Source organism: Triturus cristatus, chromosome 5_1 (assembly GCF_964204655.1).
Source record: "Triturus cristatus chromosome 5_1, aTriCri1.1, whole genome shotgun sequence".
Taxonomy (NCBI): domain Eukaryota; kingdom Metazoa; phylum Chordata; class Amphibia; order Caudata; family Salamandridae; genus Triturus; species Triturus cristatus.
Window position 1 is genome coordinate 699126694 of NC_140587.1, and position 19841 is coordinate 699146534.

Below are 19841 nucleotides of genomic sequence, written 5' to 3' on the forward strand. Positions count from 1 at the left end.
GGTAACCAGGAGGGACAAAAAAGCCCCTGGGACAATCACAACACCCCGTTTACCATAATTGGTGACGCAAAATGACACGCAGCAATAGAAATTACGGGCGGAGCAGAAAGCGAACCTCTGGAACCGTATTGATTCCAAGAAGTCCTCGCATGGCGAGAGCAGCGCATGCCCGCTGCTAACGCCAGGCTAGACCTAAAAAGACAGTGGTCCCAGAAAATAGCAATTATTCATGAAAATCAAAAAAAATTATTCAAAACATTGATAGTGCTAAGTGTTTTAATTCAAACTGCGCAGAGGCTCTTCCGGTAATAATGAGAGACATATACACAATATAATCCCTCTCTACCAACCATGTCCCCTAAGTACATTGTTTCATTCTTCCCCAGATCGCGCTCTCCCCCACCCCCTGCACCCAGTCCTGATGAAGACCCCGTTGTAAGGAATCAAACTGCCTACATTTACTTAGTGGTCGAAATGTCGACACTTTAACAAAGAGCCAGTACAAGACAACAGATTTTTCATTCATGTTACTGCTGTGAACATGGCTACTTAACATTTTTGCTAAGATTGTAATTTTCAGGCTTGATGTATTAGCCTCATGTGTTTAAAGTGATGTATTGTTTTTGAATAACACTGCCTTCCTAATCACTACCCTATCCTCACGAAACACATACACCTATCCTCCCTTCCCCCTCACCATGTTCCTTCTGAGGGACATTGCTATTTACAATGATATGAGTATGTACATTAAGAGAATGATGCCTAGTGTGAATTAAAACACTTAGCACTATCAATGTTTTGAATATTTGTTTTTTGATTTTCATGAATAATTGCTATTTTCTGGGACCACTGTCCTTACGTACTGTCTCACACCCAGGTCCCAGAGACTATTCTGGGTATACCCTTCCTAGGTAACTAGACCTAAAAAGACGGCCTCCACGTCTTGACCTTCTTATTCTAGGGACAAATGGCTATTGTTGTTCTATAAGAAACCAACAGAGGCAGTGAAGGTAAATAGGGTACTTTCTGCAACATTTCAGTTAGAACGGGGCACTAGACAGGGGTGCCTGCTGTCTCGTCTGTGGTTTGTCCATTGCATGAAACCATTGGTGTGTTGGTTAAGGATCAAGGGTGACGTGGGGTTCCATGAGAATAAACATGAACCAGAGACGGTGTCCTTATATGCAGACAATGTTTTACTGTACCTCTCAGTCAGCGAGATCTCCATACCTGCCATTCCGTCAGTGTTCCATAGTTTCAAGGGTTACGCAGGGTATAATTTAAGCTGGGGTAAGTTGATATTGTATATGCTTAAGAAATGGGATAAGGTGGGGCAGATCATCACATCAGAAGAGGGGTGCCAATACCTGAGCGTTGAAATAAGGCCACACAGGTCTCTATTCCTAGAAAGGAACCTGGAGTTGGTTCTTCGGTACTTCCAGGCGGATGCAGGCAGATGTGAAGCCAATTCGGACTACTGGAGCCCACCCAGGTTATGCTGACAGCACAGGTTAAAGTTATCAAATATATGGGATGGACGCGTGGACTCTCCTGTGCAATCTCCCTTTGGAAAGGGAATAGGCTACCAGAAGTGAGGAAACTGCCTGACTTTAAAGGATAGGGCCCAATAGGTATTTCTACACTGGGCGACCTGATTAAGGATGGGGAGTTATCATAATTCGAAGTGTTACAAGGAGAATTCGACCTAGCCCTCAAACAGAAATATAAAGACCTACAGCTCAAACATTGCCCAAGGGGCGGAAACAATAGATTGGGCAGACCTTCCGAAAAGTAGTTCTCTGGAAAGCAGAGTGTTATCACAGAAGAGTTAGCCAACAAAGCAATCTCTAGCTCACCATTCGCAACCTTGTTTATAATAAAAGCTCAGGGACACACGGAAGACCGGCCTGGATCAGCTAGAAAACATCGACAGGTGGGCTGCTTTAAAGCATCTCCATGAGTTTGAGACTTATCCAACTGAAGATGATTCATGGGGAGTACTCTAACGGAAGCAGGTTATTCCAGATGTGTGGAAAATGTGATGTTGAGATAGGCTCTTTCCTACACAGGATATGAGCATGTCCCAAGATTCAGGGATACTGACAGGAGATACTTGCTGATTTGTCAGTGGTCCTAGAGTCCTCCTTACCAGATATCCCCCAATTCATCATTTTAGGCATTCCTTGCAGTATAGACCTACCTAGTGTGAGGTTGCTGATTTGCACATTGGGTTTTGTGGGGGCACAGCATGACACTGCTAGATGGTTGGAGGAGGCGGCGGGGGTGTCAGATTATTCCAACTAAGGCAATATGGCTCATAGGCAAGATTGGTTGTATGGAAATGGGGAGGGTTGTCTATGAGGCAAGGGGTTGTCCCAGGACGTTTGAGAGGGTATAGGGCAAGGGGAGGACATACTATGGCCTTAACCATGAAGAACAGACCAATCTTGGTTCTTGACCCTTAACGAATGACCCACACACCAACAATCAGGAATGAAGAGGAACGGGTGTGGACGACGACTTATAATAGGCCGACGTTCTGGACAAAGACAAGTTATATGAGTATTGCATAGACCTTTACAGGATTAATATGTAGTAATAAATCAGACAATCCTACAGCCTGCGCTGAACTGTCATGTTACAACAGAGTGTACTGCTTGCTGTTAACCTGGAAAAGAAACTTAAAAAAATACTATCCTGAGCAGTCTGTCAACATCAAATTCATTGTTAGTAATGGATGAAACTGGAGGTACAACCCCCCATTTTTAATAGAGCAGTGGTGTGGGTTACAACAGAGTGTACTGCTTGCTGTTAACCTGGAAACGAAACTTAAAAAAATACTATCCTGAGCAGTCTGTCAACATCAAATTCATTGTTAGTAATGGATGAAACTGGGGGTACAACCCCCCATTTTTAATAGAGCACTGGTGTGGGGAACAAAAATGTTCTATATATGTAGTTCCTTGATACTGATTCATAGCTCCCTGTACTACATTACAAGGATTGTGACTTATGAACTGCAAATAACAAAAGTATGTCTGTGACAAAAGCAGTAGTCCACTGAGCCATCTACTTTAAAGACAAATCTGTTTTCTGCATGTTACACGTTGTGCTTTGCAGCAGGCATATTAACCCTCTATGCTGCTTTATGATGAGTCAAAAGTGTGACTGACCAAAACACAGAGCTCTTCAGCAAGTACATTAACCATTAGAGTTATCTTACCATTAATATCCCCTAAAACATGCTGGGCAGACAAAGATCTCTGCAGTAGGTGTCTTAGCCCCTTAAAAAATTATAAACCGCAGCCTGTTTCTATCAAATTAAGTAAAGCCAGAACAGATTTACTGTCACATTTGTCCTTCTTGCCAATGTCTTTGGGTCAAAGTTTTTTTTAAAAAAAGGGATACAATGACTGTCAGACTATGCTTTTTACGACTCTGCCCTTCCTGACTCCACTCCCTATATGTGCCACACTTTGACCCCTAATTTATGCGCTACCAGAGTAAAACTGCTACAGTTCCAGCACTGTTTACATTAAACAGTTCACTCGCCTGCAGAGGTCCCTTTTCGACCTGAAAGTCAGCTCCCAGTCCAACCATTACTGCTAATAATACACTCTGACTTGTATTAGTAGGAATGATTGACTACTTTTAGAAGTAATGATTGATTGATGGAAGCAACCCCATGCTATCAGAGGGGTACTGGATGTGAAACAAAACTTAATCTCGTCTGTATCATGCTCACATAGTTCTATGTAATGCAGTGTTAATTATCGCGGACCCAATCCTGAATGTATTAACCTTTTAATTAAAAATGAATGTTATTTTATATTAGCTTGAAGTTTCATGCAACAATGAAAATTCTTGCTAATTTTCATGGCTGTAGTAGGCCCAGAATCCTTTGCACATTTCATAGTAGTGTAACCTCGATTTCATACTTGGTAAGTGGGAGCGGGAGTTCGCAAGAATAATGAGCCTATTATCGTGTGTATGATTGATTTCTTCTTCTCAAGGCTGTTTAGCGCTTTCTTGAGATGATCCTGCCACCTGCACATTTGATACGTTTTAACTGAGAGTAACTAAGTTTCTGTCACTGATGGAGCAAGGTTTCGCATAAAAAGAAACTTGCTTGTATGCAATCCTCTTGAATAACCTGCAACACTATAATCAATCTGTCCGTGAGTACTAACAGTGCACCACATTCAATATATTGTATCTAGGGGATGCTTTCCTATGTGCTTTCCTAATAAGTAATCCGAGTGTCTAAAATGGCCGCTAAAACGCGGGAACTCTTCTGCGCATGTGTCTACTACATCTACGTAGTATGACGTTTTCTGTCGCTTGGGGGGAAAACTTTGCAACTGCGCAATAGCTTCTAAAATGGCCGCTTTAAAGTAACGCATTAATGCACATGCCATGCTGAAACTAACTTATGCAAGTTCTACTAAGCTATTAATGCAAAAGATTTATTAAGTAAATGGGGTTAGAGTAAAAGTAAGTGGTATACAGGGAATTAATTTAAATTTGTATTCTAACGTGTTTTTCTTTGACTTTATTAATAGTTCACATTTGGGCCTTGGAGGGTGACCGTGGCTCTGTTTCCTTGTGGCTTCTACGTATGCGCAAAACGTCTGCTTACTCTGAACAAGTGAAGTAATTTGACTGGCCGCCAAAACCCAAGCCCAGCAAGGACATGGGAAACCAAACTCTTGAACCTACAAAAGGAAGAGGATGCAACATTGTAAAATAGACTTATTGATCCACATATGAAATGCTAGTGGGAATAAAGCTTGTGGGTATTAAAATTAAGGGACGGAGAACTAGACAATAGACTAAAGAAAAATATTGCACTTGGTAATGTGTGATGTCCTCACCCCACTGCTTGGCCCAATCAAATTGCGGGTGAACATGACATTGAAACATTTGGGGGTGGATCATACATTTGAATTGGTGTAACAGAGGCAAGTTCTAGATAGTTAGACACACTTGATGCTGAGATGCTGATGCTATGCGGAGATGTTGTCCGATTTCTGACTGAAGAATCCTACACTAGGGAAATTCGCGGAACAACCGAGGACGCACCTCTAGGAAGGGGTCCAGACGAGCCGGAGAGTGTAGCACCAGAGAGGGGTGTGACGCTGGCGTTACACTAGAGGAGGTCACCTTTCCCTGTCCTGAATCTGTCCTGAATCGTTGACTCTCTGATGTCAGGGTCCTCACACCATTCTAGGTAAATATATCTGAAGGGTTAATGTTCCATACTTGCTCTCTGTTCTTTCCCTCCTCAGGTGCTGTCATTGCAAGAATTTATAAATGCGAACTGATTATAAGCTAACTGTACTATTTTTCCTGATGGAGATTTCTAGTATATTCATGTGTATGTTGATTTGACTCACAAAAATATTAATTCAGATAAACCTTTTAAAACTCCTTCTGAGTCTGTGGTTCTTTAAATTAAAGTTAAATGCATTGTTGTCTTTCCTCCCTATTCTAATCTACTACGTGATCTTATTGAATTGCTCATTTACTCAGCAGACAGGAATGGTAAGAAAACTGGTGTAAAAGGTTTCCTAGGGTAAAATAAAATTGATGACCAGTGGATATTTGCCAGCTCACTGCGTGCATGAATGTATATGGGCCCAATTGAGTGTTGTGTGTATGAATATGTAGAGCTGGTAAACTCCGCTGCATCATCACATGACCATGCTTCATTGACCTCGTATTAGGAGAAAACCTTTATATACTGATTTAATTTTATGCATTTTAGATTTAGGTTCCAACAGAGCGAGAGCCCTGGTCAGTTGAAATTACAATTTTCTCCCACGAAGAACTTATTCAAGCTGGGCAGATTGTATATTTCACAGCCGGGTGCTGGTAGTTCACGCTGGTTCCGCAATGTGTCTTAAAATGTTGTCAAGTGCTCTTATGGCAGTAGTTTTGCTGTACTACCCAAGTAAATTTTTCAGAAAACTTCTCGGCATGGCTCCTCAAACTCAGCTTATGTGGGCACATTCTCTGATGCAAGAGCACAGTCCATACAGGTCCAAATCCACCCTGCCTCAGGTCAGCCTGTCTCAGGTCAGGGCTGAGAGTGCGTAGCTCTTGGCTTCAAGTATCTAATGCAGGTTTTCTGTTCTCTGTCTCTTGGAGCACAAAGCTAGTACGCAGGATCCATAAACAGACCAAGCAATTCACTGAACAAAGGAGTTAAAAATGATATGGGCTGGTCTAGCTCAGTTATCAGACTTTTGGTCTATCGAGGTGAATAGTAAAACAGCTCGTCTCTTTAGCAGGGTAGCCGTGTACCTTATTTTGTAAAGTGTACTAACCTTTCTTCCCACTGATCTACACTCAGTGTTACTGCAGTGTGACCTCACCACATTTTGTGTGCTTTTCTTTATGGATGCCCAGACACACGGTTCATTCCCTTTTCATCAGCTTCAAAGGCGTGTGTTGTCAGAGGTAGAATCTTCCACAAACATTGCACCAGTGAGATAAGCAAAGCCCCCTTACAATGAAGGATGTCTCCAAAGGAGGGAATTCCCATATATGATTCCCCTGACAGATCAAGTGGTCATGTATAGTGCATGGCAGCTCTTTCCAGGGAGGATAGCCTGCATTTTATAATTGAATCCTCTGTAGTCACTGGGCGTGTGGCCACCAACTGGATTACAAGTATCTTCTTAAGGAATATGTTTCACATTTGTTTTTACAGTGAGGGTTTCACTCAGGGTACATAATCATTTTAGGGATATTTTTGCTACCCACTCTGGACAGTGCTCAGGCACGAAAATAGCAGTTACTTTTAACCATTATACAAATGACATGGTAGGGCCTACTGACCTTGCTTACCTACAACCAAATTACAGTTCAAATTGAATAAAAAAACATCAAAAAACGAAATGACATGTCAATTTCCACCTTTTATCCACACATATGCTAATAGCGGCCTGTTCTCATGTCGGAGGCTGTCCGTTTCAGGAAGAAGCCAGTGGGACTCTGTTGTTTTTATAAGCACCATTCCTCACCTGACGTCCGAATTCAGAGAATAAACATTTTATTGGTACACAGTAGGCAGACCAGAATTTATTCTCAAACTCTTATTTTCACCATAGGAGTTTCCTGTAGGGATGCATGCTGAATCAAGCGTGGCAAAGCGGTCACCACAATGCAGCTTCTTTAGCTGGACGAGCCGCAGCAGCACTTGGCACCCTTACGATTTTCGAACGAACACCCTCCAGCAAGCTGGCTCGAATACTTTGGAAAAACTGTTCTTCTTCCAATTGCTTCAAACCCCCAAGCAGAGGAGTAGATTCGCAGCTCCGTACACATCAACAGTGTGACATTTTGACAACCGGACCTCTAAGCTGAGGCAGACATACTTATCTATGTAAGTGTGCTGAAAAGTCTTAGTGCTACTTCAAATTCAGAAAGACCCAGTGCTGACAGAGATAGTATCTGATGAGGAAGAGGAGATGCAGTCTGTGTCCTCAACTTCCTGGTAGATACTGGTTGGCCAAAGTATGTAGAACACATCTAATTTAGCTAATCACACTCTTGCAGTTAGCTCTGGTCTCATCATCTGTATGATGATAATTTGAAAGCAACGACTCCAATCTACCATAGAAATCAGCCTAAAACAACAAATCCTTGGGCAGTGCCAAACCATGTGACTAACACCATTTAAAAGATTCATTTAGCACGTATTTTCTCCTAAATTAGGTTTTTGCATATGCACTAGAGTCTTGTATGTTCTGAATATAAACTTCTGTTGGATAAGTAATAAAGTAAGGTATAGTTTCATTTTAGATACTTGTGTGAAAATCTTCAGCTAAAAGGATACCAACACTATTTGTATTAAGTCTTCTTTCTACATTTCCCAACTTGAATGCATAGTAGATTGCTTGCCTTGAATCGCTCCTAGTATTTAATAATTCTTATCAGAGAAGATACCATGAATACTCACTCTTTAGGTTTAAAAAAGAATAATTAAGGAAACCAATTAAAAGAATTGTATTTTGTGACGAAACACTTAACGTGAATGATTCCGAGAGAATCAAACTTCACACCCTTTGCTCATAATAAACGAGCAGTGCCGTATTGAAGCACTATCGAAGAGAAATAAAGTCTCTTCACAACCTTTCAAAAGTTGCAAAACTGAAAATGTGCGCAACTTGCTTTACTTAAACACCTTTCTTAACTAACAGAGAGCACAAACAGTAGCGATATAGTAAATTGTTTTCAACCTAGTATCACTCATGTATCTTCTTCTATATATTCTAATCAATAGTGCACAGTTCCTAATAAAAAGCCATTAGGGTATTTAAAAACACATAAGAGACTGTAACCATCTACAGTAGTATATAATATTTTTGTTTTGTTTCTTTCACCCCACAAAAACGCATTATGAAACTGTTTAAATATTTCCAAATCCCCTTTATATAATGGCAATGGGATACACTGAAAAATGAAGACATTTCAATCCATTATGTCAAAACAATGTTGACAACGTTATGGACTTGTATCCTAACATGGGTTTGACGTGCACACCTTCCAGGAAGCATATTTTATGGGGCTGTGCTTGCTGGAAATGGTTTCCTGGTCACTTTATCTACAGATGTTTTAGTAATGGTGACAAATGCTCAGCTGTTTACTATGTGCAGTGGCAGTATTAGGTATCTTGCAAGTAGAGAAAATTACTTTTTCATCCAAAACGATTAAGCCTATGACCAAGGTATCCTTATGCCCAACCTATAATCCAGCAGTTTCAGCACTTGTGGGACAGGGTAAGAATGTCTAATGAACGGTAAGAGACGAATGAAAATGTAACTCTTCAAAATTCTGTCATTTGTCCGAATATGATACTTGCAAGTTGACACCTATGCTATTTTTTTGTTTGTTTTTTGTTTTTATGCTAGAACTTCGTGAACTTTTAAAGGACAGAACTCTCCTTTCCCACCTCCTCCCTACCTCCCCACAAGGCAAGCATGGCAACAGCATTCAACAATACATTCTTGGATGCAGAGTCCCACTCGCCATTCTGTCTGGTTCGTATTAGTGACAGGCGCGATTCACAGTTCACATCAACGAACCAAACATATTACACTGTTCACAAAGGTGCAGTGCCCTCACTGGCAGGGTTTAGAAGCAGGAATGTTTAAGGCACTTGCAATAATCCAGCCATTGATTCCATAGCTTCACCTCTCTGCCTGCTAGGTAGTTTGTCAGAGTTTCCATTGCTATGATGTGCCACAATTCATGACGCCACAGTCTCATGTACAGCACCGTCCTTACCTTACAACAAAAAGCAATTACCGTTTTCTACAACTTGCAACATTTGTTGAATCAGCGCCCAGTCTGCTGTACTGAGGCCCTATAATAGAGGATGTCTCACTCCCAAAGAGTCAAGCTCTGCTCCTCTGTGATCAGAAAGCCCATGACCCCCATAATATGCTCCAGGTCCTCCTTCCAGTACGGGTGAATTCAGAAGCACCTCCATGTGCATACATTAATCTATGCCCGCAGATCACCCAACGTGTAGCTGGTCTGTGACAGAAGGAAAGATGTTAAGTAGATGCTGCAGGGTTAGATATCATTGACGCCCCATCCTATTGCCTGATGAAGGATTCAAACTTTGTTAACTGTCTAGCGGTGGCTTGTGGCTGGAAAAATTGTGACACAAGAACTTCACGCTACTAAGATCATTTTTAGGAATAACTTAGTTAATATCCTCTGAGGTAATGTTTATGGCACTTGCACCTCACCAATGATACAGATTAAATCACGGATACCCTTTCATTGGAGATGTACATCTGGAGAAATTCTAAAGCCACCCTACCTAGGGCAATTACAAAGGGTCCCTCTAATCACACACAGTCTCGAAATACAAGTTGACCATTCTAAGAAAAGAACTCTCTCCACCTAATCTTGTTAGATAGTACAGTATTCTAAATACCTTATATATATTTATGTGGTAGTTTTCTATACATGAGTTCCATATTCTGGGGGCACTTCCAGAGAAAGGGACTCAAAGGATTGATTTAAAAAAGAAAATTAATTCTTGCAAAGGTAGTGGCTACAAAGCACAGGTCACCCTTGAAGAGACTTGGCAGGAGATACATTATGGGCTACTGAATGTTTACCAGAGGTAGTATCTCGCACATCCCAGATTTGCTAACTGGCCCTCACCAGACAGAATGATGTTATGGCTAAACAAGACTGTTGTTCCAATGGTGAGATGCTTCAGAAAGTCCTTATGGGTGTTTCTTTGCTTACTAGAAGGGCGAATAATGAATATTTGGCACACATTCTTCACAGTTGCATATTCGGTGATATGTAGCGACACACTAATTCTATATTTTTTTTAATGAACGCATCTGTGCTTCTTTAAGCTGGCCCTCTTTTAGTGGAGCTGACATATTCTGGAATTTATCATGAGGATTTTATATTCACGCCTTATATACTGATTTATTCTAATTATGTTTATGTGTGTGTGTGTGTGTGTGTGTGTGTATACATAAATGAAACCTGCGCCCGCGGTGGTCTCTATTGTCATGCCTCACTTCCCTTCAGTGTGCGTTGACACAGTATTATTGTTGTGATGAAGACAAGCCCTGAAAGCAATTAATCATCGGTTCTTCCTTACTCCAAGCCCATCCCTTTACCACAAGCATAACCTTAAAGCCAGCACGAAAGGGTGTTGTGTGTTATCCATGGAGAGGGGTGAAGCATGGACTAGCAAGTCATTGTACCAGGGTTCAAGCAGAATATAGAAAAGGAATAAAGTTGAATCCAGGATCGGTAGCCAGGCACTAAGGAAATATGGTCATGAGCAGGACCATTGGAATTATGAGACTGTGCGGACGCAAAGTTTTTCCGATAACTAGATTTGCCACATAACCCATTATCTGCTGCATAAAATGCAGATTTTAACCAAAAAATGTTTCTAGGTCAAACAGCTTAAAACTTGAAAACTCAGCAACACGTATTCCTACACAGCAGAAAAGTTGACTGGTCACCTTTCTATTGTTTATTGGTATAATTAGGTGTCAAACTCGTACTAAAGAGGTGTAACTGGTGCCCAGACAGCGTTAACAAGTGTAAAAATGACAAAGTAATACTGTCACAAAATGTGCCGCATCACGCCGCATAATTTGCCTTTTCTTGATGCATACCTTACTCAACACGGACAAATAATTTGGCTCTTCCCTTCCACATAATTCCAGTGGCATGAGCAAGAGATGGATCCCGAATAATGAAGATTACCAGTTACAAGTGAGCAACTGAGATCTTCTGTCCTCTCCCCTCGAAACAAGTCAACTCAGGACTTTCTGCTGGGGGTGATAATATGCTGTGGTCACAGACACCCAACCAGCTGCAACGCATACTCTCAGTGCATTTATAGTGAACCCAACAACGTCACCATAAGTTAGTATTCTTGTTTCTCTTTTAGTCAATGGAGGAAGGTCCACAGAATCAGCATGTGCCACTGTGTGTGTTCTGACTGTGACAGTCTGTGCAGAGAACCCCCACATTCTATGGGCACACACATGCACAGTGACACTTGACCCCCAACCCAGGCATGCATGAGAATAGACAGTGCTTTAAAGGGCAGGAAACACAAACATAAAGTTGTAAAGGGCTGCCTGAAAGATAAAACAGAGAACAGTTTCCCATACCCACAGCATGGTGGAGAAAATATGCATAAATCCTCATAAATTATGCAATATAAAATACATGAATGATCTGTCACTATTTAATGGGTGTTTTCATTTATAAAATGCTTTCTACCCTGCCATTGGTAGGGAGAAGTCTATAAACTTGGACCCGCAGAGAAAGTTCAACATAAAATATTTAGGTATGCCTTTTACTAACAGTTGAGTAGACAGAAACCTAACTTCGCGTTGACCTTTCATTTCCTGAAGGTTATGCAGTGGCTGTGGCGCTGTGAAGAAATAAAGAACAGCAGAGATTGCCTGTGCTATGACCGCACGACAGGCTGTCCATTACAGATAGGTGGGCCTTCATTATAAGTGGGCCGGTAACTGGGCTGAATTTTCCCCACCAACAGAGTTACAGATACCAGGGGAAGTGGGGTACTACCATAGTGGGAAACACCTGGCATGATATCCTGAGGGTCCACTAAGAAATGAGGCATTACCGGGGGGGGGGGGGGGGTAACTGTAATTCTAGTTCGGATCCCTACAGTATTTCCTCATTTTGGGTCAGACATTCACTATTGAATTCAGTTACTGTCAAAATCTCTGGGTGAATGTACAGAGGTCCACAGTGTCCCTATGGATCGCATAAGTCGGATGGCCCAGGACCGGATGTTATCAGCGCCATCCATCAGAAGTAAGAGGCCACTCATAACGATGGCCTTAGTGTCCTGTCACTCGTGTGTCATGTTGCATGCTCGAGCAGCTAACAGCGTGAAACATATCCAATTCAAACAGCACGGGCATAGTTTGGTTAGTGTGATTGTGGGGTGTGAGTTTCAGATTATTCAACAATCATGCTGGGACATCTTATTAAAGCAAATTATAGGAGAAGCAGGACATGAGCAAGGGTCTTCAGGGGCAGTGGAAAGAAGATTGTTAGGGGTATTTAAAACGCAATTTTTTTTCAAACTAAATCAGCATTTAAGGACTTCAAAATAAAAACCAGAAAATGTGTGTTTTTGTCAATGAGGGCATGTGGAAATCCCAAGTGAAATCAGACAGATACTTCACATTATCTGACTAAAATCACTTGTACCCAACTATTTACTACAAAATATTTTTTTTAGGGGTTGTAGCAACCCAAACACCCCTCCCTGGAGCTACGCCCCTGTCAAACAGTTCAATGCACAATACCATAAACTGTGATAAAGTACAAAGTATGGCTGTACGTACCTATCTTCGGAAGACTGTTCCAGTTTTGCGTTTTCACACCTATTACACACTGGCCACGAAAGAGCTGTGGCTTCATTCACACCAACGACAACACCTAAATAAAACAACAACAAAAAAAACAAAAAATAGGAGACAGTAGTTGTGCATCGGAATTGTATCGTCCAACCAGATATTTAAAAAAGGAAAGCCATTTAATGACAATTCTATTTACAGTTCTAGAAGAGTAGGAAGTGGTGATCCTTATGTTTCTAAATAAAATACAACACCCAGGGCAACTCTCATCCCACATTCTGAGACTTACCAGTTTCCATTTACTGGCAATACAGACTGCACTGTCCATTCTTCCTACTGGTTACATTTACTTACTTCTAGTCACTATATACTTTACTTGACGACTGAGTCACTGCATCCGCACGAGGCTGCCAAATATTGGCTTTCCCATTCCATACGTCCATGTTTATATTTTAACAATAATATAGTCCATCCGTACACCTTCGAGCATGTCACTTTGCCACATTAATAAGGAGTTTCTTTCTCATCAGCCATGTTGCTTTTCTCTTTCACCAACAAGTCTGTAGTTCAAACCAGTGAGGGTGTCACTTAATGAAGATCCCCGTTACCTGATGTGATGCGTCTCCTTTTTTCACCAGACGCCAGCCCAAAGCTAGTGTTCTCATATGGTTAAGTTCAAACGTGCTTGCTTTACTTATCTGCTCACTTTGCAGGATGAGTAGAAAAAACCAGCAACGCCTCCCCCTCTAAGGCGAGCAGTTTAAAAATAAAAAATAAAATGATGATAACGTAATGTTATTATCATTTTATTTTACCGTTCCTCCTTACAGCGGGGCGGGCTGGGTTGGGCTGACCAGTGCAGGGGCCAGGGGGAGGAGTGCCAAGCACACTCTAAGTGCACATGACAGTTCGGACGGCATTGTGCCCACCAAACAATCATGCACACTTTGCAGGTTCTCCACCTGCTTTATTGCACAGCCTGGGTGGAGAACATGCACAGTCTCCCAGTCCCTCACTTGATGTGCGAACCATGGTTCTCTGGCCAATCACAATGTTGCTGTAACACAGCGTCGCGATTGGATAGGGGAGTCTGGAGCCTGTGTGGTTCCTGCTCCTGGAGTCCACGAAGAGGACCGGGAGGCAGCGGCCGGCAGGTAAGTCTTTTTTTAATTATTTTTTTCATTTACCCCCACCCCCTTTTCCCCTGCAAAGTAGAGGCCATAACCCCTGCTCAAATTCCTTCAGCCCACTTTAATTACTCCTTCAAACAATTGTTAGACCTTCGTATTAACCCTCATATAGAATGCGCTCAGTTGTACCCCCCTTCTATGGATGGCACACCCAGGAGCTGCAATAAATGCAGGTTTATGTTGACCCCTCCGTCCCCTAAAAGACAGACTGGCTTTAGTAACCCCGCATATATTAACAGGACAGAGGCCAGAAGCCCCGTTAGGAGCCTTTCCCCCAAGGATGTAGAATTGACTTTTTTCAGCTTAAATTGTCGCTCACTCCCAAAACATAGAGCGGACATATTTGATCTTTTAATTAGCGAACGCCCAGATGCCATCTTTTTAACGGAAACATGGCTCCATGAAAGCTCAGGCCCTGATGTAGCGGCTGCACTCCCAGATGACTACTCTTTAGTAAGAAGAGATCGCGAAGGAAAAATAGGTGGTGGGCTGGCCATTATTTTTAATAATCGGTATACGTGTATATTTGATAAGCTAACCTGGAAGTATAGTGAGGCTATGACATGTAAACTTGCCCTAACCCCTCAGTTTACCTTCTCAGGAATGTTACTCTATCGTCCACCTGCCCCTGATCCGAACGGTGTTATCCATGGGGTCCGTTTCGTTCGAGTGACGCTGTTGGTTCCTACTTGATTTATGTTACGCCCTGGGAGTGCTGCACTAAGGCTGTTTAAATTTCTTGTATACGTATCAGCTGTCAACACATGCCTTACTAGATTTGGCCTTAGAAGATTCCCCAAACAGACTGGTTTCATTTTATTTCTTGTACGTATCTTATCAGGTCTTTCCCGTAGAATACGTTGTAATTACTAAAACGTTACAACAAACAAATGATGGACGGAATGCTGACAATGCAGACATTCTCCCCCAGTCAAGAGATCTGGGTTAAATCCATCGTTCTTTTGCCCACTACACCACCCCAGTTTAGACATGGCCATATGCAAATCAGTCTTGACCCTGTGCCTCATGGGAACAGTCCAGCCCGAACTGCCAAGCCATGTCTTCCCTGGACTGGAATCAAGCATCCTAGGACCGGTTTCTGGCTATCAGCCGTCATCAGCCAGGATAGCTTGACTCCAGTGGCGTAGTGAGCACGGGTCCCACGTCTGGGAATACCCATCCCACTTAGGGCGAAAGGCAGTTCGGGCTGGACTGTTCCCATGAGGCACAGGGTCAAGACTGATTTGCATATGGTCATGTCTAAACTGGGGTGGTGTAGTGGGCAAAAGAACGATGGATTTAACCCAGATCTCTTGACTGGGGGAGAATGTATGCATTGTCAGCATTCCGTCCATCATTTGTTTGTTGTAACGCTTTTCGCCCTAAGTGGGATGGGTATTCCCAGACGTGGGACCCGTGCTCACTACGCCACTGGAGTCAAGCTATCCTGGCTGATGACGGCTGATAGCCGGAAACCGGTCCTAGGATGCTTGATTCCGGTCCAGGGAAGACATGGCTTGGCAGTTCGGGCTGGACTGTTCCCATGAGGCACAGGGTCAAGACTGATTTGCATATGGTCATGTCTAAACTGGGGTGGTGTAGTGGGCAAAAGAACGATGGATTTAACCCAGATCTCTTGACTGGGGGAGAATGTATGCATTGTCAGCATTCCGTCCATCATTTGTTTGTTGTAACGCTTTTCGCCCTAAGTGGGATGGGTATTCCCAGACGTGGGACCCGTGCTCACTACGCCACTGGAGTCAAGCTATCCTGGCTGATGACGGCTGATAGCCGGAAACCGGTCCTAGGATGCTTGATTCCGGTCCAGGGAAGACATGGCTTGGCAGTTCGGGCTGGACTGTTCCCATGAGGCACAGGGTCAAGACTGATTTGCATATGGTCATGTCTAAACTGGGGTGGTGTAGTGGGCAAAAGAACGATGGATTTAACCCAGATCTCTTGACTGGGGGAGAATGTATGCATTGTCAGCATTCCGTCCATCATTTGTTTGTTGTAACGCTTTTCGCCCTAAGTGGGATGGGTATTCCCAGACGTGGGACCCGTGCTCACTACGCCACTGGAGTCAAGCTATCCTGGCTGATGACGGCCGATAGCCGGAAACCGGTCCTAGGATGCTTGATTCCGGTCCAGGGAAGACATGGCTTGGCAGTTCGGGCTGGACTGTTCCCATGAGGCACAGGGTCAAGACTGATTTGCATATGGTCATGTCTAAACTGGGGTGGTGTAGTGGGCAAAAGAACGATGGATTTAACCCAGATCTCTTGACTGGGGGAGAATGTATGCATTGTCAGCATTCCGTCCATCATTTGTTTGTTGTAACGCTTTTCGCCCTAAGTGGGATGGGTATTCCCAGACGTGGGACCCGTGCTCACTACGCCACTGGAGTCAAGCTGTCCTGGCTGATGACGGCTGATAGCCGGAAACCGGTCCTAGGATGCTTGATTCCGGTCCAGGGAAGACATGGCTTGGCAGTTCGGGCTGGACTGTTCCCATGAGGCACAGGGTCAAGACTGATTTGCATATGGTCATGTCTAAACTGGGGTGGTGTAGTGGGCAAAAGAACGATGGATTTAACCCAGATCTCTTGACTGGGGGAGAATGTATGCATTGTCAGCATTCCGTCCATCATTTGTTTGTTGTAACGCTTTTCGCCCTAAGTGGGATGGGTATTCCCAGACGTGGGACCCGTGCTCACTACGCCACTGGAGTCAAGCTATCCTGGCTGATGACGGCTGATAGCCGGAAACCGGTCCTAGGATGCTCGATTCCGGTCCAGGGAAGACATGGCTTGGCAGTTCGGGCTGGACTGTTCCCATGAGGCACAGGGTCAAGACTGATTTGCATATGGTCATGTCTAAACTGGGGTGGTGTAGTGGGCAAAAGAACGATGGATTTAACCCAGATCTCTTGACTGGGGGAGAATGTATGCATTGTCAGCATTCCGTCCATCATTTGTTTGTTGTAACGTAATTACTAAAACAGCACATCCTTCTTTGTGTGCCGTCTCTGCCTTGAGGCTTATAAACTCTGGCTGACTATTTACCCCCGATTTTAGACTTTGCCTCTTTTGTTTGGGCCTCCAGCAGTATTTTAAGTTTCCCTTGGATTGGTTTGAAGATGCGCTCACGCCATGGATCTAAAAGTTTCGCTTGGACCGTTTTTCAAACCAACAGTTTTAGCTTGAGTGATGCCCGACATTAAAACTAAATTATGGTCTCAAGTACACAATTTGGTTATTCATACAGACTGTAACATTAACTGCGCCCTTGTGGTAAATAATTTAATTACCGGGACTTAATTTGATACAGAAACATAATAAAATAGCTCAGTAAATAAGAGGCAGAATCCGTGGTATTAGAGGTTCGGAATGGGCTTTATTCCAATGGTCGATTATAATCGGTTGCTCCAAGTTCCATCACCACGAAGGTTCAGGAAGTGAAGTACATACGTTATTGACAATCAATCACTTTTATACAATAGGCATTACAGTGAAGCAAATACAAGAGGCGTAACAATTGATAGTGGGGATAATATATTCATACGTAGCAAAGATAGGCGTAACTGGGTGCGTTTAAAGAACGTCATCAGATGTGATGTCATAAGAGGGTGGTTACATGAAAGAATTTCGCAATGTCAGCAGAAATACTTGGCAGAAATGCGCGCGCAGCAGCATGACGTGTAATTGACGTGCAACTAGGGGGTGAAGGGGACTTGACATTTAGCTCTACATGTGGCGACAGAAGTCTGGAGGGTCAAGTCAACCTAATCCCAAATCATATCTAACATCCTATGTTTAAAGAACTAAGTTATCCAAAAGAGAGGTCTTCTTAGAGTAGAATCTTATTCTATACTGACTATACTGACTGTTAGTGCGTGTACGAGCGTCTATGTGTCTACACTAGATGCGTGGGTAGAAATCTTCCATAGTAATAGGGCTATGAATTACTTGCATAAAGACAGAGAAGCCGGGCCTTTGCTCGGTAGCTGGAAGAATGTTTACCTAAACTACTAGACAGGAATGCATCGGGCAGGGAACGGAGCAGATAATTTCAAAGGTGAAATACAGTTTTTGGCAGGCAGCAGGCTGATGTCAGGCTTCGTGAGCCGCGCAGGGAATGAGACAAAGTTCATGGTCACAGATGCAGGCTCAGACTGGAGTTTTCAGAGGCAGAAGGCAAGAAGAGTTTGATGACAGAATCAGGGCCTACTTGCCTGGACTGTAGAATGGCATAAGTGAACCATATAAAGCCGGTGGCCTTTCATACTTAGGAATGGAATATCCGGCCTATTCATGGCGGATCTGAAAGAGGACAGGTTGACGGTGGACGCACGTGTTTGCGTCTTCATAACTGGAACTGGAGGAAACATACATGTACTTGTGATTCATACATGGAACCGTTGGGGTCCAAGATAGGGGACATAACTGATCAGAAAAATCCATATTTCCACATTCCCTCCTTGTTCCCTACTTGCCCGTTAAGAGATATCAATCTTCATCAATCCATTGATCTGTTCATATAGCATCATTTGTTCTTCTTTCTTCTTCCGTGATGAATGAAATCCTGGTGGTGGAATACACGATGTGGCACACAGACCACAGATCGCTGGTCCACATTGTAGACATAGACAGCAACTGAATAGTATGAGAAGGCCAATACCTAGGAAAGATAGGACCTTCCATCCAAAGGTAGATAATACACTCCAAAACCAACCGGACCAAGTCCAGGTGCCTGGGTTCTGGTGTATCTGGCTTACAATCTTATGAAGGCGAGTTATGGCTTTATATACAGATGGCGAATTTTCTGGTATGAAAATGCAACAGCTTGATCCGATGACCCTACAAGCTCCGCCCCTATCGGCCAGGATGACGTCAAGGACAAGACGATTTTGAAGCACAACAATCCGCATAGCAGACTGCTCTTCTGTTAAATTGCCTAAGGCGGAAATAGTTTCGTTCACTACTGCTTCAAGGGTTCTAGTTAATCTACGTATCAGCTTACTATTAGTAACGGTACCTATATAGGGAAAGAGACCTTTATTGAAATCTGTGTATTTTTCCCATGCTGTTTCAGTGTAATCGACTATCGGGAGATCTCTCCTTACTCTATTATATACTAAATGAGTATTTCTGTGATAATCAGGAGGAGCTAGGAAAACAGGTGGCAAAAGGAATCCAATGTAGCAAGTACCATCCCAATCTAGAGGCAAACGTACATATGCCGTCTGACCACATATGAAATAAGAATGGCGGGAAGCTCTAAATGTAGACTTGCCTTGATCACTAAATTCTACTATAGTGGTGCATCTACTATGGCCCATATTTATGGAACCATTCTTTCTTACACATAATTCACCTTTTACTGGAAATATTGACATAGCGGGCAAAATTGGAGTAGCTTCGGATTCGACATTTAGGATCATAAGATTAAGCGTAAAATTACCTAATCCATACACTTCATTTTCTAGATCAGTTCCTGTTCTCTGGGGAAGTCCCTCCTTGTTAGGATAGCAGACTTTAAGCAAAACTAAGTTCAAATTTCCCCATACCCAGTTATCTTGATAAACTGCAGAATTCGAATCTAGAGAATTAATTAAACTAAACCATGCTCCACAGGAGCCGTTGTGTGTGAACGGGTATGGAAAGAGAGGTAGAATTCCTTTATAATTCTGATAGGGAGGGAGTCGGCCACATATCCAACAATTTGTAGCATTGCTAACCTGATGG

At 42.9% G+C, this 19841-nt stretch overlaps 1 protein-coding gene across 5 annotated transcripts in view; it reads right to left on the minus strand.

The window, feature by feature from the left end:
• SPIDR (scaffold protein involved in DNA repair) overlaps positions 1 to 19841 on the minus strand; it is a 2139604-nt gene that overhangs the window by 13425 nt on the left and 2106338 nt on the right. For all 5 annotated transcript variants that reach the window (XM_085605664.1, XM_085605663.1, XM_085605662.1 and 2 more), the window contains one exon: positions 12894 to 12987. In XM_085605664.1, coding sequence (XP_085461790.1) covers positions 12894 to 12987 — 94 coding nt within the window. The remainder of the gene's footprint in view (positions 1 to 12893; positions 12988 to 19841) is intronic.